This window comes from Tachypleus tridentatus, chromosome 13 (assembly GCF_004210375.1).
Source record: "Tachypleus tridentatus isolate NWPU-2018 chromosome 13, ASM421037v1, whole genome shotgun sequence".
Lineage (NCBI taxonomy): Eukaryota > Metazoa > Arthropoda > Merostomata > Xiphosura > Limulidae > Tachypleus > Tachypleus tridentatus.
Window position 1 is genome coordinate 205,714,791 of NC_134837.1, and position 22,565 is coordinate 205,737,355.

Genomic DNA, 22,565 nt, shown 5'->3' on the forward strand with positions numbered 1-22,565 from the left:
CCACCGACACGCAATACAGTTACGCCAAGACTGACTGAAGCACAACGCAACAACGCCATTGGTCGCTTGGAAGCAGGCGAATCTCGATCAGATGTTGCCAGAGCTGTGAATGTCCACCCAAGCACCATCACAAGGCTATGGAATCGTCACCAACAACATGGATCAACTTGTGACCGTCCACGATCTGGCAGACCTCGTGTGACCACGCCCGCACAAGATCGCTACATCCGGTTACGTCACCTTCGGGATAGGACCACCACTGCGACGTCTACTACCTCAACCATAACAGGGCTGCGTAGGATTTCCGATTAGACCGTACGCAACCGTCGACGAGATTCTTAGGCCCCATGTAGAACCCATCAAGGTGAACGTCAACGACGTTTTTCAACATGACAACGCCCGTCCTCACACAGCCCGACTCACCACTGTCTTCTTGAGACACCACAACATCAACGTTCTTCCCTGGCCCTCCAGATCACCAGATTTAAACCCCATCAAACATCTTTGGGACGAGTTGGACCGACGTCTGCGACGGCGACAACCTGAACCGCAGACTCTACCTCAGCTTGCAGCAGCTTTGCAGGCTGAGTGGACAGCCATTCCACAGGATGTGATTCGTCATCTCATCGCCTCCATGGGCAGGAGATGCCAAGCAGTTATTGATGCTCACGGGGGGCATACTAGTTATTGACGTTAAACTTCAACTAGTGAGCGTGGACTTCGCTTTTGCAGACTTTGGATGTTCAGCAGTGAATGTGCAAAGTTTCACACATGTCATACAGAACTACCCGGAATAAACTTGTTAACAATATGTCTCAAATTTTGCCTTTTGCGTTTCTTTTTTTGAAGAGTATATTATTCAAAATAACTGTGTTTAGTCAATAATAATAAAAATTATTTTGTGATTGGTTTTATTTACAGAATCAAAAGAAATTACTTTTAATATATTTAACTTCCGTATTTTTTTAAACATTAGACTAATAACACTTAAATAGGTGTTAACATCTTCTCCCATTCTAATTTCATCATCGAGAACATGATTATTTGAAAATAGGTGCAATAGGTTCAAGTTTATTTTAACTAAGTTCTAATTTAGGAAAAGCCAAACCTGTGCATGTATGTTCTTAATTTAGTAAGTTTGAAGAATAATTAATGATACAGGTAACGTGTTTTTTGTTTTTTCTCCAACTGCTATTGGAAGGCTGTTCAGCAATACAGGAGGGCCTTCAAAATGTCAACCTCCCCTTTGCTACCAGTGCTAACTTTTAAACCTGTTAAGAAACAGAATTACTGTGTATTTTTTGTTAACTTGTATGTCTTATCTGTTGTTTTATACAAGTCTTTGTTTGTAACAATGTTAAACATCCATCAAATTAGCGAATTAGTCCTGCTGTTTAGGATCAAATCTTGGGCTTCAAAGAACTAGAATTATTTCCTACACAGCCCAAAGATCTGAAAACCAGTATTTATGATATTTTTATCAGAAAAGGTTGTAAAGAAAATATTTGATATTTTCAATTTTTTTTCTTTTACAGACTCCTTCTCCCCAGAAAACCCTATGATGTCAACATTTGCCCCTTATCCTTATACAGTTAGGGCATTAAATAGACTTCCAGAGTTTACTGCAAGTGTGTCATCTAGTGGTAAGAACTTGCATTTTACAAAAAGACTTTTCTTCTATTTTTTGCCTTAGAAATATAAAAATCTCAATTCTGCACTAGGATTTGTGAAAAAAGTTAACAAAATGCATGTTTAGTTTTTCAAGTAAAATGCGCTAGATATTTTAAACATTTAATCATAGCGTGGAATGATTAAAAACCAAGTGTTGTTTCGTGCCATGTGTAACAAGATATGCCCCAAGTGTGATAACAGGTCTACACGTACTGGGATTCTCAGACCCACAAGAGTTCTAGCTGTTATCGTTTAATAAAGTATAGATAGTACTGGTACGGAATGGCATCACTTTTAGGTGTGGTACTTTTGTTACACCCAGTACAATGTTTTGTAAGGATCCTAGAAACTTAACTATTTGTATCTTTAAAAAGTCACTAGATGGTATGCTTGTATTCAATAGTTTTCCTTTTTAATGTTAGCTGAACGCTAATGTATTGAACGTACGTGGTTATTATTATTAAAATAACTTACAATCCCGCCAGGTTAATTTTATGAGTATTTCTTAAATTTAAATTCACATATCCAAGTTCCCAAGTACATGATATGCTCCTTATTATATAGGTGAACAAGGCCCTCCCATGGGCCCACCTCCATCAGGACCTGTCTTACAATCAACTTCTCTCCACCACTCAGTACTGCAGAATCCCATTGCACATTTGAACAATGGCCACACTGACCACCTCTCCAATGGTCACCCCGACACTCCTATCCCGTCGCCACCAGACACGTATAAAGTACAGTCGCTTAGCAGCCAGCCCTTGAAGAGAGAAATGCTCGACTCTGACCAACACTACTAGCCTCATCACAGAGTGGACGAAATGTGGACAACATTAAGCTAAATCTGTATCATTTATCGATGACATGTTATCCAGTGATCATTACACATCAGAAGACAGTCCTCATAGATAGGGACTTACCGTAGCTGTTGAAATTATCGTTGATTTGGTGTTGAGCTATGATGTAATTTACTGGATACTTATTTTTATGTTGTTTTCAAACGTGGAAACTACGAGAAAGTTTTAATGTAGTGCTACATCTAGCATTTTTCTTCTGGCAAATGTTCTAAAGCAGACTAACCTATAATGTGTAAGAACACGTGGATATTATAATCATGTACCAGAATCTGACTGTCACAAGCACTTACAGTAATATTCTTCAGAAGATACAGTCAGATGCCTCATCTGGCATTCGAAGCTGTGATCTCGAAAGTTAGGTGTACTGCTGGCAGTGTGGACACAGCTTTTTACTGAAGCAGGTGTATATTTTAGGTCAGTAAGAAAAACCCACTTACAATGTTTGTGTAATAAAAAGGTCCTTAGCATAAGCTACTCTGTGAAGCTATGACTTAAACAGTTAGAAAAAGATTTTTAACTTAGTAGGTTTTTGGGTAAAACAGCTATAACCCAGCATCCAGTAAATATTAAATATATTGCTAACAGTCTGGGTACCCAACTGATGAAACAGTTAATTCTAATCTCTCCAAGTAAGTTATCGGGTTGATTTTTAGTTATAATCTAAGCATCTTTCTCCAATCGAATATTAAATTACTGACGCAGTTAAAGACCCATTGTTTTACTTGATTGACGCAAGACTGTCCTAACATTCACCTGGTCGACTGCTGATACTGTATACACAATCCACCAGTAGCTATCAGAAGGTTAAAAGAACCGTAGAAATAAATTTAATATAAGAGATTGAAACCATAACACGTACCCAAACACAACTGTTTTAGTATTTCAGGGTACACCTTTCTTCAGATGGATACTATTAATATAACATTGTTAAACATGTTGTTAAATCTTTTCTTTAAATATAATTCCCAGTCCTTTTGTTGCTGGAATTCATTGTAACATACCAAGCACATTACTATCAGACAATTAATATTAAATTCATATTACAGCAAGCTACCTGCTAAACTTCAACGTGGTAATAAATATAGCTAATTACATACACTGTTATTACTTCTGTATTGTTAGTCTAATAAGGAAATCAGAAGTTTTTGAGACAAGAGTGTTGTTAAATGTTTTGTAGTGACAATACACTATATCATAATAAACTTGTTAAAAAACAGTCCATTAACAGAAGCAGTTCAAACATATCCTTTGTTGATGAAACTTTGGATGGCAACTGCCTAAACAATCTGTCAAACATCCTTTGTTGCTTAGAGACGAAAAAACAATATATATAATTTTTTTACTGCTGGACATACTACTGTAACTGTTATGTTTAAAATCTCAACCTATCATACAGATTATAACTGAGTTGCTTTTCTATTTGCTGTCCAAAGATTAGATGTCATTTTACTGTTAAGTTCTCAGTAAGCACTATGGAGAGTTAATAATATCTTTCTCAGTAAAAAGTTATTGTTAGGTTTGAATGAAAGTCTAGTCTCAAGTCTGCTAAATCTCAGGTGTACTTGCATATTTGTTGTGACTTGAAAGACTAGACTTAAGTAATACAGAAATCATCTACAGAACAACAAAAGATTAGAGCATCATTTATTTTTTACATGTGCTTTTTAGTCAATTTTCATTTATATTTTTTTTTCTTGTCAGAGGTTCGTTACAATACAACTTTGACAAAAGTTTCAGTGCTTTGTCATTAAGACATTTTGTTTTGTCGCTCAGGAAAAACAAAAGATGTTAATGTGACATTACTTCCACCAGTTATGGATGTTGAATCATTTTAATGCTATGGAGATTTAATGTTCAAGTTTTTATTGCTTGTTATCATAACCATACTGCTTTCTAAGGACTTTAATATTCATCATCCATTTGGTATGTAGTGATTATGTTGTATATAAATAAAGCTATTTTGATTAAAATCCATGGCTATGTATTTGTGAAGTGTGGAATGGTTTTACATGCTAGTTATATAAATACACATTATTATAGTAAATCTAGTGGTAGATAGCTATAATTATACAGTTGTCCTGTTTCCAACAGTACCACAAAACCTACTCTTTATAAAAGATAAATGAAACTATTCATCTTTACCATGACTGCCCAATATTGAGTTGCTTAGTAACATGAGCCACAACAATATCTGCTATACACCATGGTTACACACTATTGAGTTTATAAAGATCTTAAGCCTTTCATATGTGCCATACACCATGGTTACACACTATTGAGTTTATAAACATCTTAAGCCTTTCATATGTGCCATACACCATGGTTACACACTATAGTAAACATCTTGAGCTGTAGTGGTCTCCTTCATACTATCCACATTCTCAAGAACAAGGTATTTACAGTGGTAATTTTATTATGTACTGCTAAGTGTCTTACCAAAATCTGTTGTAATTTTTCAGTTTATGTCAACACAAGTACAACTTAGAGGAAAATATTTCTGTTAGTACCAACCCCAAAAGATAAACATGTACAAAAAGAAAAATTTATTTCAAACAATTTCTCTACAAGAAATACAGGATCAGTAACTTGTAATAACATCCTCAGTTAACCACCATCTACAGTTTATTAGATACACAGTAAATAAACCTGTTATGTGAAAACAATCTCATCACAACCTTTGTTGTTGTTGTTAATATGATAACATACCAGCTATACATGGCATGCTTTAATATTAATTCACTGAAGTAAGCTTTCTTACTTTCTTTTCATAGTAAAAACCATTTTATCTTTCATTACTAAGCCATAGTAAAGTGTCAAATTGTCAATAAAATACTTTTATCAAATCTTCCAAAAGCTATTCATCTGAAATACATCATAAACAAGCCAGTGTTAAATTATGTGTGCGTATATACAAGGTCACAATGTTGTCTTTCAATACTAAAGGCATACAGCCCTGAAAAACTGTATTTATATATCATGTACGTCAAATTATTATGAAAAAAATTTTTTTTCTCCCAAAGTTGAGCTGTATAATCTGAAATTAGGGAATCTTAACACTAGACATATTAATGTACATGGCAGTTAATTAATCAAATATATAAACCTAATTACTGAACAAAGAATAGTAACAAATACACAGGATATTAACGACAACTACAACCTGACAAGTCTGTTTTATACCGTAACAAATACACAGGATATTGACAACTACAACCTGACTGACAAGTCTGTTTTACACTGTAACAAATACATGGGGTATTAATGACAGCTACAACTTCTATCTAGGCAACAATGCTTCTTCTCTTTAAGCCTTTGTTTTATACTAAAATAGTTAAATACATTCTATAGGTAACTGAGGTTAGACAATAAGAAAAGTAGTATGTGAAAACTGCTCTGTAAACAAATATTTTCACATCCTATCTGTTTACAGTTACGTTTTACTAAGACTAACCTCTACGTTCCTCAATGTACAAAATACACTGCACATGATTATTTGATTCATCTACTGTGTATGTCTCAAGACAGAATCTAGAAGTGCTCTTCTGAATGTCCATTATTATTACTTTTTTACTGTTTACCCTCAACATCAAGAGAGAAGAATCGGGTACCTTTAACGCACCTCATATTAAAAATCTTACTTTTTAATGCAGACAAAGTTTACTCGACAGTTTACTTTTAGCATTAGAAATTTACAATCTAGCAAGGTTATCATACTTTTTTCTTGTTAACTTAATTTTAACATAAATCATTACAAACTGACAGAAACCACCTTCTGATTTGAGTCTGAAGGACAAATTCTTTCTTTATTTTTGTACTTATTGTATGAGCAGAGAAATAGCTTTCCATTTGAAGTAAAGCTTTGAACAAACCACCACATTACTGTAGGATGACAGTAAAAAATTGTGGGCATTTTCTATTGGTTTATCAGTATAAGCTAAAGGCTTCAGTCTCCATATGTCACAGTTACAATCTGCCTATCTAATGTCTCACAGTTCTCCACCCATATTAAAACTATGTACCACAGCAAAACTGGGACTAATTTAAAATAACCACACAAAAAGAGAAAACAATTCATTCATAAAATCACAAACATGAAAGCTTTGTTTCTCTGTACAACACTTGAAAGAAAGAAATTACAGGACTGAATAAAAATCTTTGTTGAAAAGGAATATTCATCAAGGAAAAAACATTAAAATATTTCAAATATAATGAGTAATTTCTAATATAAAAAACATTGTTTCATCATCATACTAGTCTTTGTTGAAAATAAATTCTAGAAAAACTAGTTATCTTACATACATTTCAAAACATATATAAAATGCATGATATTATTTAAGTTTATAGAATGATTGGTAACTGTTTTTGTAAATTTAACAATACTTCAAAATATTTCTCTAATTGTTCATCTAAAGCTGCTTGTCAGTTAGAATCACATAATTTGAATCATATTTTCATAGCACCAACTCAGCTAGCTGATGAGATTTTCTACAAGAACCCTCCAAGATAGCATATCAAAGCCCAAGGATCATCTTAGATAAGAGTCAATGCAAGCAATACACTAGCTTATTTGGGGCTTCATCCTTGACTGGGCAATTCTTTGTGACTTCCTCAATCCAAGACGTCCTGTCCTCTCAAACTGTCCATCACCAGAATCTAGTGCATGCTTCCCACTGTATGTCCAACATCTTAGAGTTCCATCCCACTATTAAAAAACATTGATTTACAAGCTACAGTGACATGACAGAAACAACAATGTAACTAGAAACACTGCCTCTCCTCCCAGTTAATAATGCTATGGCCACAAATAAGTGAAAATAAAAATAATATCTCCTCCTACAGACTCCAGGGCCAAAAATTCTGATTTCTGTTAAATATAAAATGCAGAGAATACATCATAATTTACAAATAGAAAACAAGCTTTTAGTTGTTTTATTATCTTCTGTGTGGCTATTCATTTGTAAATATTGGAATGTCTTATGTGTGTAGTACATGTAATATCAGTAATTAAAAGTGTTCATAATTTCTGCACGTGGGTAAAACAACTTAAGGGCTAGCTGTTTAAAACTATTTTTAACTATGAACCGAAAGACTAGAGAAAAGATATCTATAGAACAGTATTTGCCACCATCTCTGATTACTTTTGTAGTGGGATCCAAGTTTTTTTTGGGTTTTTTCAGTACGAGGTCTCACATTCACTGTTTGGGCATGCTAACCACTAGGTAATGCCTTGCTCAACTTAAATAGAATAATATAATCAATTAAGAATATTTTGCTGAGTATATCATGTCTGAGATTTCATCTCTTACATCTGTTAAATGTACCTAACAGCAAATTCTGGGTTATGTAATTATTTATCATATGTCTGATGAACATTGTACAAAATCATATTTTTATATAAATTATACAGTTAAATCATAACTGGACATGAAGACATACTTTAATGGCATGGTGAGGCTAAAAACATTATTTTAACACAATATAACCAATGAATATGCATCTTGACACTAGCCCTGCAGCAGCTTCTATTAAAACGTGGCTTTGTCATAAGGCTGTTATGTCTAAAGCACAGCACTCCACCTGAATGCTGTCTATAGACCATTATTATGTGTATGAGGGAGATGGTTTCTAAACAGTACAAATACAAATAAATCTATAGGCATTATGCCCTTGTATGGAATAGCATGAACATCTAGGTTTGAAAACTAATGAACTACACCTGTCTATTGAAAGAAGATCATCTGCTGCATTTGCAGTCTATTAACAGTTCTCAAACTTGTGTCTATTCTGCTTATAGTTTCACTGAGACATCATCATGAACACTTATTTCATTACCTAACTGATTGAGGAACTTGATAGTTGAATAGATACATCATGGAAGGAATTTGTGTGCACATTAACTTTGAGGCTTTTCAAAATGAAGATGTTTCATAAGGTTGCATATTGTTGCTTGTGGCATAATGAAGGCTTTTTGCCACTGACCTTTGTGTTCATAGATTCTCACCTTTTACACAAGGCTCTGTTTTTCTTATTATGGTTGAGGGTATGACTTCTCACAGGTCTCTTTTTGGATGTTCCTGGTTATCCAAGATCATCCATACTCCATTGTTTTCCAATGTTATTAAGCACAAGGAATATTCCTATCCTAGATAATCTGATTCCCAGAATTTAACAAGTTATAATGTAATGAGTGTAAGTTGTTGGTTAGGTGTTTTATGGCACAAAGCATCTAGGCTATCTGCACCAAACATCCAGTAAAAAGTTAGAAATAAAGTAAAATTAGTAAAATTCATAAAAGGAAATTAAGGTAAAAAAAACAACAAATAGCATTAAAACCAATTTTTACATTTAGTCTGCAGCAGTAAGAGAAAATCTACAGCAATACATGTTATAAAGGACTTTCTGTAGCATAATTATCATAACTCACCAGAAAGACTAACAGGTAAGTTCAAGACCATTGTTAGTCACCTGAAGTCGGCCTTTCCAGTCATGGTTTTGAGTTATTTGACATTACAGCCATTTTCCAATTTCAAATCGAACCAGATGGAATTTGATTCTTAAAAGGGAATCACATTACAAAAAGTCTAATGTATAAATTAAAAACTTCAATAGCATTAAAGAGATTAATAGCCTTTCAAAAAATTAAAAATATTTCTAAGGTAGACAGTGTCACCATCACCAACACTGTCTAAAGTTATGGATAAACCTTGGGACAGAACACGTTTTAAATGGTGCCGTTGTTGAAAGTCATAACAAAAGCAAGAGTGTAAAATGTGGCTTATTGTGACCTGAGTGTTACACAGACAACAAACTGGTGCATCAGTCCCAGATACAAGAAAACAATAAGTTAAAAAACTGTAACCAATGCATAGTCTAGTTAGAGCAACTTCCTCTTTCTGATCCTTACAGAAGCAAGATAGTCAAAGTCCAATATTGGGCTTTTATTTGGAAAAGCTTGTTTTCATGTTACTCATTCCAAATAGACTCCCAGCTGGCCTGGCACTCAGCCGAGCCTTGCATACAGAACCATGTATGGAATAAGCACAGCAGTGATAATGCCAGAGCAGAGAGATTGAGCTGCAGTGTTAGCGAGCTCATTCCCGTGAAGACTGACATGGCCCAGTATCCATAAAAAACTGGATAGAAGCAGATGTTAAAGAGAAATGGGCCAGTTAGTTTTGAATATCGTCGAGAACAGGGTGTGGACTAACGTGAAGCAATTCCAGGGCCAGTAGAGAATTAAGCGAGTCAGGATAAATAGTGCAATTTGAGTACTGCTTAGCTTCTATGTGATCCAGGGCAAGAGAAATGGCATACAGTTCAGCAGTGGACACAGAAGCCGTAGAGGGGATTTCGCACACAACCACCGATCCACAACTAACCACGGCAGAGCCCACACAGTCACCTGATTTCAAACCATATGTATAAATAGGAAAGGAAGGACAGTTTGAACGATGTTCAACAAATAACAGACAGTATTTCCAATTGGGAGTATCTACTTTCCTCAGATGACTTAAAGATAGCCACATTTGGGGACTGTAAAAAGCCAGGGTGGGATGGGCTAACCAGTGGATACAGCAATGTTATCCAAGGACAGACACAAATTAACCAACTACAACTGGATACGAAGGCCAAAAGGAGCAATGACAGATCATCTGTTCTGCATGGGATACTTTAGTAAGGAACAAAGTTTCAAAGCATATAGTAAAGGTAGTTGCAAATGGTTCATGAGACTGGATATAAGCTCTGAACTGTGAAAGTGTGGAAAGCCCCAGTGCAGAGCCAAAGTCTTTGATGATGAATGGGATCCAGCATCTTTGAGACTGCAGACCTGGCAGAACCATAGACCAGTAATCCATAGTTGAGTTTTAATCGAATAAGAGCACAACATATCTTTAGAAAAGAACATCAATCCACTCCCCAAGTGGTGGAATAGAGGACACAGAGGATGTTCAGTGCTCTTGTACACTTGACCCATAGCTGCTTGATGTGTGGTACAAAGGTCACCTTACAGCCAAAGATAAGCCATAAGAACTTTGTCTCAGGGACCACAGCACAACTTCACAGACACAGAGTTCAGGATCTGGGTGAATACCCCATTGGCAACAAAAGTGCATGCCAACAATTTTAGAGAGAGATGTTAAAGCCGTTTGCTGTGGTCCACTTCAGTAAACAATTGAGGGCAGTCTGTAGTTCCCTTTCAATATATCTCATGTTCGACGACTTATATGAGATGTGAAAGTCTTCGACATAGAGCCTGTTTGCAACAGTGAGAGGAAGTTATTCAGTGATGGCATTAATCTTTATATTGAAAAGTGTGACACTCAGAACACAACCCTGAAGGACTCCAAGTTTCTGTAGAAAAGAACAAGAAAGTGTTGAACTCACACAAATTTGGAATCCATTTTCCATTAAAAAATTAATAAAAATGGGCAAATGGCCACATAACCCATATATTTGGAGGTCTCACAAAATGCCATACCTCCATGTTGTATCATAAGCCTTTTTAATGTCAAAAAATAATGATACAAGATGTTGTCATTTGAAAAAGGCTTCTCTGATTGATGTTTGAAGTAAAATCAGATGGTCCATGGTGGAGCGCTGTCATCAGAACCCACACTGGGTGAGCGAGAGGAGGTTGTTTGATTTGAGAAACCAAACAAGAAAAGCATTAACCATCCTCTCTAAGGTGTTACAGAGACAGCTCGTCAAGGTAACTGGATGGTAGTTTGAAGGAATCTTGGGATCCTTCCCGGGCTTAGAGAAAAGTGGGACAATAGCTTGGTGCCAAGCATCACAAAGAACATTATCCTGCCAAATACAGTTAAAAACAATCAGAAGAAAAGCAAAAGCAGCAGCAGATAGATGGCACAGCATTTCTTAGTGTACATCATCAGGTCCAACCGATGAAGGGCCAGTTTGAGTTCCACCAGTGTAAAGGGACGATGATTATAGTCATAGAAACAGTCAGCTCAAAAGGATAGAGGTGATCCCCCTGCCTGAGTCTTAATGGCTAAGATGGTGGAGGAAGAAGCAGAAGTGTTAGATACACAGCAAAAGCTTTCCCCTAGAATATCGGTGATGCTCCTGATATCAGCTACTTCCTGGCCATCAGAGAGCAAGATCAAGAGGGGAACAGAATTATATTGTCCACTGATCTTTTGAATCTTGTCCCATGTAACTTTAGAACTGGTGGTGGAATATATGCTGGTTGTGAACTCAATCCACAATTTCTTCTGGCTTTGACGTCTTACCCACCGAGCACATGCATGGGCCTTCTGGAAAGCGATTAGGTGCAAGAGTGTGGGATATCTACGAAAAATATCCCAGGTCTGTTTTTGAGCCTTCCATGCCATGTGGCAGGCAGGATTCCACCACGGCTAAGGATATCATGGAAAACACTTTGGGGTTTTAGGTATACATTAAGCAGCTGCTTGTATAATACAGTCAGCTACTGCTACCACACAGTCGTCTATTGATGGCTTACAGACAATGGCAGGATCAAATTCTGCGAGAGCAGTAAAAGAGGGCCCGTGTGCATGATCCACCTTCCTCCAGGGCACGTGGGTTGGGTGGTATTGACCACGGCCAGTCTCTCTCAAAATAAGAGGAAAATGATCACTACCTCATGGATTATTGTCAACCCTCCAAGAAAAATGGAAGAATAGTGAATGGGAGTAAAATGAGAGATCAATAGCAGTAAAGAACTGACTAGGTGCATGAAAATAAGTCAGAGAACCATATTGAAAAGAGAAAGGTTGTGATCAGAGAGCATACGCTCTACAGAGCAACCCTTCCTATCAATATCAGCACTCCCTCAGAGAGGATGATGTCTATTAAAGTCCCCCAGGATTAAAAAGGGAGATGGAAACTGTTAAATGAGAGCATCAAGGTGCAACTGATCATAGGTCTCTACATGTGACAGGTAAAGAGAACAAACAGTGATGGTATGACCCAAGGAAACACAGATGGCTACATCCTCCAAGGGAGTGTCGAGTGGCAAAGACAGGGTGGATACATGTTGATCAACCAACAGTGCCACCCCTCCATGTACTCATCTATCAAACAGCCTGTCATTTCTGTACAAAGAAAACCAACAAAAAGTGACTGTATTGGCAGATTTCAGAAATGTTTCCTGTAAGGAAAGACATACAGGATGGAAGGAAGTAATCAGTGCAAAAACTCCTTGGGTGGAGAAACCAGCAAGAATCTCCAACTTGAGGATGTTCTTCAAATCCCTTTCAACAATTACTCCTCATAATGAATTCAAAGTAGCATTAGTTGTAACCTCAATAGCTATATCCCCAATAGCCTTTGAATGCAAGAGGAGTTCACTGTGTTGAGATTGGTATGTTTCCAACAATATGTCACCAAATTGAAGCTTCTTTACTGACTTTGGATAGCCAGCAAGTCCCTCTACTCACTTCTGAATGAAAAAGGAAGACATTTGCCCTAAAGGTTTGTCTGACAGGGAATGCAATATAAGAAAATGAGGTACAACAGGTGGTACGGATGATAAGGAGTGCTGCTCAGAATCTTCAAGACGTTGTCGTTTACCTACAGACTGTTTTTTCATTATTTTATTAAGATTTTTAATTGGAGTATCCATAATAAAGAAAGGGAAATTTTAGTGCCCACTGACCCCACCCACCATGGATCTCTACGAGGGAGATGCACTACAATGTCAAACAAGGACACTGCAGCAACGCCAGGGTTTCGTGAGCACTATACCCAAACACCAGCATCAGATATAATGTCCACAACACCTGTTGAGAACATCCAACACTGGTACTTGGTTGACCAAGTGGACCAGCTGACTGACCCAAAGGAGACCACCACAAGGCTGCCTGTCTAGAGGAATTCAAGGCCAAAATGGTGTGTTAGGGTTGGACCCCTCAACCACCAGAATCATCTCTTCCCCTTCACGGGTCACCATGTATGGCAAACACATGGGTGGATGTTTAGATCCAAGAGAAGGTAAATTGAAAGAACAGAATTTTCCCTGCAAGGTCCCCTCACCACGTACAGGAATCCACACTGAGGGGAAATAAGTGTAAGAATATTCTACATTAAAAAAAGGTTGTTACATACTCTTCTGAAAAGCAACAAGTTTTCAATGGCATCACACTATCTTTGAATTGCCAAACAATGACAAAATGTAGTTCTGATACATTCCTTTCCACCATGACTTTATATATCAGTTGTAGCTGTCAAGAGGCTTGGTTGACATATTTAAAATCATTTTAACATAAAAACACTCAACGTCTTTTTAATAACTATAAATAAACTATTGATATAAATCAACATGTTACTTACTTTTAAAACATTTTGTTTCCCACCAGAAAGAGCTAAGCCTACATGATAAATATCATCACTGCCAAAGTGAAACTTATAATTCATAATAGTATTAGAAATGTGAGCTACACTGTTAATAGTCTGACACAACAAAATGTGTACACGTACCCAGAAAACCTGGAGCCAGAGATGTTTTCCAGGTTTTCTTAATTTCAGATATGACTGACTATCGTGCTCTCAAAGCACAAGTTGATCCTTCTGCCAATCTTGGCTTATTTTGAAGTACAAAGAAAGCACACAGAACACAGAATACAAAGTACTACCAGGTTTGAATACAATACTAAAGACAAAAACTCCCACAATAGAAGACTCTAAAAACTATAGTTACTAAGCGAAAATAATTTTACTTGTCTAAGTTAATTATCATAGTCTTTAGATATACTTAGATGATAGCATTTAACTTACAGAGATGCTGACAAGTTCCTGTCGATAAGGGTGCCAGGACACATCCCGTACACATCCACGATGTGCAGACAGGATTTTAACAATCTTACCAGTCAGAACATCATATACTGAAAAAGAAAAATCAAACAATCTAAGAAATCTTATATTTTCTAACATTTTATAAACTGATAATATCAAATGTAATATAACACTGTAAAAACACCACAATACTCTAATTAGTTACAAATCAATTCATCACAAACAGAGAACTGCATTTAACACCAAAGACATATTATTCACAAACAACATTCTACACGTGCGTGTGTGTAATTACAACACAAAAGTAAAAGCAACTATGCCGTTTTAACTCATGGAACAAAGTTATATTAATATTAACCTGTATACATATACACATTACCCACATCCATACTAACCAGTGTATCAGGTAATGAGACAATAATGGCCAGTTTGTTGAAGTTTGTTGACGAGACAGCACTAACCAGAGTATCAGCTAATGAGACAACAGTGGCCAGTTTGTTGTTGAAACAGTACTAAAGCATTTTCATTTAGAAATATAGACAAAACAATAAAAGAATAAAAATGACTTTTTCAGTAGCTTTTGTTAACATCAACAGGAACAAAAAAATCTATATAAATAAACAGTGGGTTTTTATACAGAAATGGTAGGACTGATGGTAATTTACCCAAGTGAGACAAATATTACATGTAAGAAGTCGGTATTTCTACCCTAAATTCATCATTTACACCACCCAAGTCTTTATCTCTATTTAACAAATGATTATTTAATTTACATTTACACCACAGAATTTCAGTAAATTATCTGATATTAAACACATTTACTGTTTAAAATTAGTGTTTTATGCCACTATATAGAGTGACCTGTTTCTTCTATGTGTTTGGTCAGTATAGAGTGGCCTGTTTCTACTATGTGTTTAGCCAGCAGAGACATCAATACATTATTATTACAAGCATAACCTTTATGTTCTGTAATGCGGTTTTTCAAATAATATTTAGTTTGGCCATTATATTTGTTACATTCAAATTTAATGTGATATACACCATTTTGTTTCTGTAGAATCTCTCTTTTTATCTTCAGTACTAGGAAGTATTGTTTTAATTTTATTAAACAGCTTAAAAACAGAAATAATTAAGCTTTCTAAGTATGTCACAAATTCACTAGTTATATTATTTACATATGTTAATATCACTGTACTATTTCTTTTAACAAACAGTTTAATCTGGTGCATCACTTATTTAAATTACATTTTCTTTGTATTAAATGTTCAGTTACATGAACAGTACAACCTCTAGCATTAGCAATAACTTTTGAATAATTCATTTTTTAAATTAACATGATCAGAATAAATTTGAAATGCTCTGTTTATAGAAGTATGAAAAGCTGCTAACTTCTGAGAACACGCGCAATACGATCTTAGAACCTGAGTAAGGTTTTTGGTAAACAGTTGTAGAATATATATCCATTATTATTTCTTTTTACAAGATGTTAATGTCTACACTGACCAAACACATTGTATCAACAAGTCACTCAATACAGTGGCATTAAACTATACTTTGAAATGAACCCAATACAGTAAATGAATTGAATATCATAGAATCTTTTGAAATTTTGTGTTGTTGTAAATGTAATCGAAATAATTGTATGTTAAGTGGAGATGAAGGTTTGGGAAACAAAATACTGACTCATAAGTGCAGTATTTATGTCACCCTGGTGAATAACAGCAAGTCTGATCTTCCTTATATAAAAACCCACTGTCTATGTAGATACTTACTGATGTTGATGGTAGTGAAATTTTCTGAAACATGTAGTAATTTTATTGGGTAAATGTTATTCTACCTACATTTGTAAATAAAGTTTATTGTACAGTGTTTCCACATTTCTATAGTACTAACTAGTATATCAGCTAGTAAGATAATAATAACCAATTTGTTGCTAAAACAGTACAATCCAACTTATCAGTTTATCACTGAGAGTACTGGACAGTAAATTAGATAATGACACAAGAGTAGCCAGTTTGTCAGTGCAGTAATACTGGATAGTATATCAGTTCACTATAACTATCTGTCAGACAGAATTATACAATCTACATTCTATCTAACACAATGATATACAGGTCAGTTTTATGACAGTAGGTTGTAGAGAACTTACTAATTACATTTCCTGATTCACAACCTGTGTAGATAAATCGTTGACCAGTGGTAAACTCTGGAGAGAAATGGCAACGGATGAGAGTTTTGAAGACGCAATGTTCCCGATAGGTCATCAAAGAAGTGTCGCCCCTTAGTTTTTTCCGATGAGCAGCCACTGTAGGAACCACAGGATTAGTCATTGTTGTGAACAAAATTTACTGTTTAATAATTTTTTAAATAATTTCTGTATTTTAAGAAACAGCTAACAGCATACATTTTCAGGGATCGAAATATTTTATTTACAAGGAATATAACTTTGTTTGAAAAATTTCATCTTTTCAGTTGGATTTCCCAATCAGGACTCGTGGTCCATCTGTATTCCTTTAGTTATAACCTATGAAAGTAAACATGTGGTGCACAGCTTAAACAAATTACAGTTCATGATTGAAAGTAAACTTACTAACATCTTTCTCTCGAATGAATCTAATTTTATTTTACTATTTCTACCTCTGACTTCTTAGGCTGGAAGAACGTATCACAAATACCACAATGTTTAAAGAGGCTTAAGATAGGGTTGTTTGTACAATCACATATGGCCCTTGAAAGTTTTTTCATGTAAACAGGGTAAAGTGCAAATCATAATATTTAATTAAACTACTTAAAAACATCACTAATCTTCATATCTCTGTATCATGGGATACATCTGACAAGCCTTTATCCAATTAGAATTTTAAAATGTCAAATACAGATTGTAGCAATTTCCAAGCAATTATGAACAAACAATTATGTATTCATAGGTAAGGATCTAAAATCTCAGCCTCTTTACTTATAGAGATGTCAACACATACTACAATCAGCTAAGAAAATGATTTTAAACCATATATACCTTTACTTAGAAAGCTGGATAAATTTTTGTAATTTATTGACATTCTATGCCAATGACTGATACATTTTTTGTTACATTAGTATTATAACAAACAAGAAATATATAGAGGATTTACTGAAAAAGAGCTTTTGACATTCATTTAGGCAGTTCCAGAGCATGAGTGTACAACATGTGGCCTGCAAGCCACACCTGACCTGCAACAAGAAATTTTGCAACATTACTTTTGCGTCACGTGGTGTGCCCATGAGTACATTTAAAAATTGCTATCTTTGTCCATGCCCTGAAGGAAGTTACACATGAAATCATTTTTCACTTGAATAACAGACAAAGTAAACACTTCAAAAATTTACAGAAAAATCTTTCATAAAAATATATCATTAAAATATATGATTTTTGTAAGAAACTCATTATTTCAGTGAAATCTTGCTGGGTTTATAATATAAATTGAGTCACTTTATAGAAATATACTTCATTCAACAGATCAACAATACTCTTAAAGTAGCAAACCTTTCTGACAAATATTACCCAACTTACGCTTTATTAGATGGTCAAGCATCCTTAAAGTATGTAATACTGACTTTTATTAGATTACAGAAACCTCTAAGTGAGAGATTAACAGAGACAAACTGCCATGCTTTGGGTGACAGGTCATCTGACAGGCTTAAAGTTTACATTGTTCAAAATTGGGGTTTGATATATATATGGTGAGCACATTGCAGATAGCTAATTGTGTAGTTTTACATTTGAAGAAACACTTAGGAAAATGACAGAATTGTTACTTGTTAGGCAACGTACAGACCACGTTACACTTTGTAAGGCGACGTACTGGCTATTTTTTGTCAGTTGACTGAAAATTCATCATAACAAGCATTAAAATACACCACAAAGCATGAACCATATTACCTACATTTTCTAGGGAAATTCTGCCACCTGTAATCCCAGTGATGTGATGATACAAATGATCTAGCTGCCTGTAAAAATTAAAATACTTATCTTAGAGACGTGCTTATATTGATCTTCACTCATTGGTGTACCATTTGAATTATATTTGATGTAATACACCTTTGATGGTCACCTGACTTGTACTTAATGATACGTAGTTCTGTGTCACTTTACTGGTACATAATGGTACCTAGTTTATGGTCACCTGACTTGCACTTAATGATACGTAGTTCTGTGTCACGTTACTGGTACATAATGGTACCTAGTTTATGGTCACCTGACTTGCACTTAATGATATATAGTTCTGTGTCACTTTACTGGTACACATAGTAGCACCAACTTCTAAGCAGAGTGAGGTACCTAGTTAGATCAAAATTAAAAATCAACTGAGTAATGAGATACTTAAATATATTGTTTTTACTTATTGAGCTTAGAATGATTTGTTGTTTTTATTAGTTAAGTTGGGTATTTAGCTGTTAATGATATTTTGAACCATAAATTCAATATCTCTCTAGGTTCAGTCAGCTTAGAAGTTTTTAGATTCATCCTAAATATAAATAATAATATAACATTTGCAAACAGTCTCTATGATAAAAAGTATAATAATAACAAAATAATATAACAACACATCTTAAACCTTCAAACTAATACAGTTAGAGAACAGAGTGCAATTCACTTACAAAACACACACATACTAGAATTCAGCTTCAAATGGTGTCATACATTTAATGTTCATTTGGTAATGTAACCTGATTTGTTTCCCGATAGACTGTTATATATTTATGGTCATATAGTTTTTCTCAACCATAATATATATTAGTTGTATAGCATTAATCCAAACCAACAAGTATCTAAAGTTAGTGCTAATGCATTATTTTTGTGTATTTCTTTACCTTAACAGCTTCTGAAGACGAGAATGCTCTCATATCCCACAACTTTATAGTTTGATCCTTGGAGTTTGTGATTAAGTGTCGACCATCACCCTATGGGAAAAAGAGAGCAACTGCTATAAGTTGTAACACATATGTAACACTTTTATAACAAATGCTGAATCGGATGGATATGCAGGTGTCTAGAGTTCCGATACGTTGACTGCTAATGGCAAACCATCTTATTTGCCAACCCATGTACACATATACACATGCTTTATTTTCAAATCCTTTTATAAGTAATTATAAGTTTATTTCAAATACTTTGGTGTGGAATTACATGTTATAAAAAATTCGTGGCTGGCACTGTGACAATATTTTCAATTCTGTACGCTATGCACAAGTTATCTTGTACCACTGTTTTTACCATTGAAATGAGTTTGGTACTAGGCTTCTTCAACTGGCGATCACGTGAGTTTTTTTGCTGCTAATGTCATTATGTGTGAATAGAGATCAAGTTGTTAGACTTCTAAAAGAACCTAACAATGGTCATAGTTATGATTTAAGAAGTGAAGTCTGATGATTGGATGGCAGAAATGACCTCAAATGACAGTGAATTTCTGGTTAAATTGGCAAATGAAGATAGCAGTGATAACCAGTCCAGTGATAATGGTGAACCAAGGATTTCAGAAGACTCGTATTAATACAAGACAAAAATAGAACTAAAGTTTGTCCATGCAATCATGGAGTAAAAACAACAGGTGGTGGACATGGGTCTCTTAGACCAGTTTGCAGAGATGTCAACCATTACGATTCGAGTGTAATCATTACGATTTTGGTGTATACATTACAACTATACGCTCATACAGACAAATATCATGACTTGTTGCAACTCCCAAATTATTATATATTACACAAGCCTATACAATAAAGTGATAAATTGTTCCCCCAGGGCTTGAAACGGGTGAAAAGAAAATTTCTCGTGAGATACAAATAAATTTTGATAATAAATAAAACACATAGTCCAAATGGCTACTTGTGATAATCATGTTTGTGCTTGAAATAATAAAAAAATATTTGTATATCCGACGTCTACAAATAGTTCGTGTGTGGTGCTCCTCCATACTGGTTATGTGGGGGAATCCACAGTTATGTCATCAGTGCTTGTCAGCCAATCAGCGCTTGCATAGATGGGTATTTCTCGTTTTCTAAGCGGCATAGAAACACCAATGCGATCATTTACAAGATGGGAAAAAAGAGGCCTCGTTCACCAGATTTTTTTTTTCTTTTGACAAATCTAAAAGGACTAAAACTGTGAAAGGGTTTTGTCTACAATCATTATGCTCAGTCATTTGAAATAGTTGGTTACTCTGAGTTTGTGACAGAAGAGCAGCTACTAATCCCAGCACCAGGCAGAACAGATGAAAACGTTAATCATACTGTCTCGTTGTATAGTTGGTCAAATTTTGCATAAAACCAACCTAATTTCACTTTCAATGAAAATTCCAGTATTCAAGTTCAGTTACAAGATGGTCCAATTGGTGATTATTTTGACCTGCTATGGTCAAAATATATACTGCTATATACTGGATATTATAGTCACAGAAACAAACCTCATGCTGGAGCCAAAATAACCAAACAGGAACCACTGCATAGAAGATTATAACTAAAATAATGGAAGGACACCTGATGCAAGTGAAATGAAAATGTTTCCAGCATTGTTGATTCACATGAGTTAAAACAGCCTACCTATCTTGTAACACTTGTACAAGGCATTACTTTATAGTGATGTAAGAGATACAACCACATTCAATTCTCTTATGTTTTTATCATTTCACAGACAATTTCAAACCCCAAGATTATTGTCAGTATACGATATCTCTCCTGAATCACTTCAGAAATGAAATAGTCCACATTTACTATCCAAGAAAAGATCTGTGCATTGATGAGTCCATGATACTTTGGTGTTGGAGGCTCTTGTTTCAACAACACATGAGAAATAAATGCCACACCACAAATATGGAACCAAACTCTATGAACAATGTGAATCATGCAGTATGGTGCTAAAGGTTAATGTATGTCCTGGAGCTTCTCCTGATGAAGATATCAGTTTGGGAAAAGTTGCAGCTGTCGTACTTGACCCGATGGTTGATAACCTGAACAAAGGTCATGTTTTACACACAAATTACCATTACAATTCTATGAGTCTGATGAAAAAAAAAGAGTGAGCACTCAACTTTTGGATGGTAGAAAACTCTGGTCTGATCAGAAAGAAAATCTAATGGATGTGGTCAGGAAAAAGTTGAAGAAGGACGAACATGAATGAAAGCAGTCAGAATCAGTGGTAGCTTATAAATGAAAGGACAATTGGAACATTCTCCCAATTAGCATCTTGCACAGAATGGAGATATTTGATGTAAATCAAAATAATAAAATTTAGAAGAAACCAAATACCATCTATGACTACAACACAGATGTGACCAAATGTTCTTGTATTACTCAGCAATTATAAAAACCATACAATGGTATAAGAAGATTGCTCTTCACATCAAAATATCTATTTTAAATGCTCACATCCTGCATGATGAAAATAGGGAACAGCAAATGAAAGTCTTGAAGTTTGACAAACTGGTAACAATTCATCTGCTGGGAAATATCACCATGGATCTTCAAGTTCATGGTTGACATGCAACTCCAATCCCAAAATATACATCATTTCACAACCTCATGTGTTTGTCTTCCATAGAAAAGCTAATTAAACCATGTTGTGTCTGCACAAATGCTGGGAGATGAGAAACTCTCTACATGTGTGAAAAACCAGGCCTCTGAGTAGAATATTGCTTTAAGCAATACCGTGTGCCTCAATAATGGAGATATATACAATTCAAAGAGACATTTGTAATAATTTACTGGACATTATTTGTTTTTGTCAATTGGTTATGATGTGAGAACTTGTTAGTTCATGTATTCTCAATAAATTCATTTTCAACTTATTATGTATTTCTAATTAGTTGATAAATAACATCATGTTGTGTCCAACAATGGAAATCTTTAATCAGTGATGTCGAGAAACCCACTTGTTGAGAAATTCTTATAGAATGTATGAATGTATGAATACATCCAAAAAATGAATAACATCTTATCAGACACGAACAAATTTAAACCAATACACACAAATCCAACAAAGACACACGAGACGCAACTGAACATATTACTACTACAAATGAAAAAAGCCAACACAATTTCACAAACACTTTATTCCTACCTACGTAAAACCGACTCACGCACACCGCAAATATACGGCATCCCCAAACCTCATAAACCAGATTGTCCATTACGACCAATAATGTCCACATATGAATCGTTTAATTACAATCTTGGTAAATACATAGCATGGGCATTCTCTAAATATGTAACATCAGCCAGCTCATTCAT

The 22,565-nt window shown here is 35.2% G+C and overlaps 2 protein-coding genes across 18 annotated transcripts in view; one reads left to right on the forward strand and one right to left on the reverse strand.

Annotated features, from left to right (window-relative positions):
• The window catches only part of LOC143239624 (hepatocyte nuclear factor 4-gamma-like), a 64,718-nt gene extending 60,216 nt beyond the window's left edge, over nt 1-4,502 (forward strand). For all 8 annotated transcript variants that reach the window (XM_076480919.1, XM_076480921.1, XM_076480920.1 and 5 more), the window contains 2 exons: nt 1,536-1,643; nt 2,236-4,502. In XM_076480919.1, the coding sequence (XP_076337034.1) occupies nt 1,536-1,643; nt 2,236-2,471 (344 nt within the window). In that variant the 3' untranslated portion in view covers nt 2,472-4,502. The remainder of the gene's footprint in view (nt 1-1,535; nt 1,644-2,235) is intronic.
• A 554-nt stretch (nt 4,503-5,056) lies between these two features.
• Nucleotides 5,057-22,565, reverse strand: part of LOC143239625 (DDB1- and CUL4-associated factor 11-like) — a 51,329-nt gene continuing 33,820 nt past the window's right edge. For 8 of the 10 annotated variants that reach the window (XM_076480927.1, XM_076480925.1, XM_076480926.1 and 5 more), the window contains 5 exons: nt 19,155-19,244; nt 18,227-18,290; nt 16,453-16,608; nt 14,286-14,392; nt 5,057-7,230 (listed from right to left, as the gene is read on the reverse strand). In XM_076480927.1, coding sequence (XP_076337042.1) covers nt 7,087-7,230; nt 14,286-14,392; nt 16,453-16,608; nt 18,227-18,290; nt 19,155-19,244 — 561 coding nt within the window. In that variant the 3' untranslated portion in view covers nt 5,057-7,086. Of the gene's footprint in view, nt 7,231-14,285; nt 14,393-16,452; nt 16,609-18,222; nt 18,291-19,154; nt 19,245-22,565 lie in introns of all 10 variants that reach the window. The other 2 variants (XR_013021263.1, XR_013021264.1) reach the window with 1 other exon arrangement.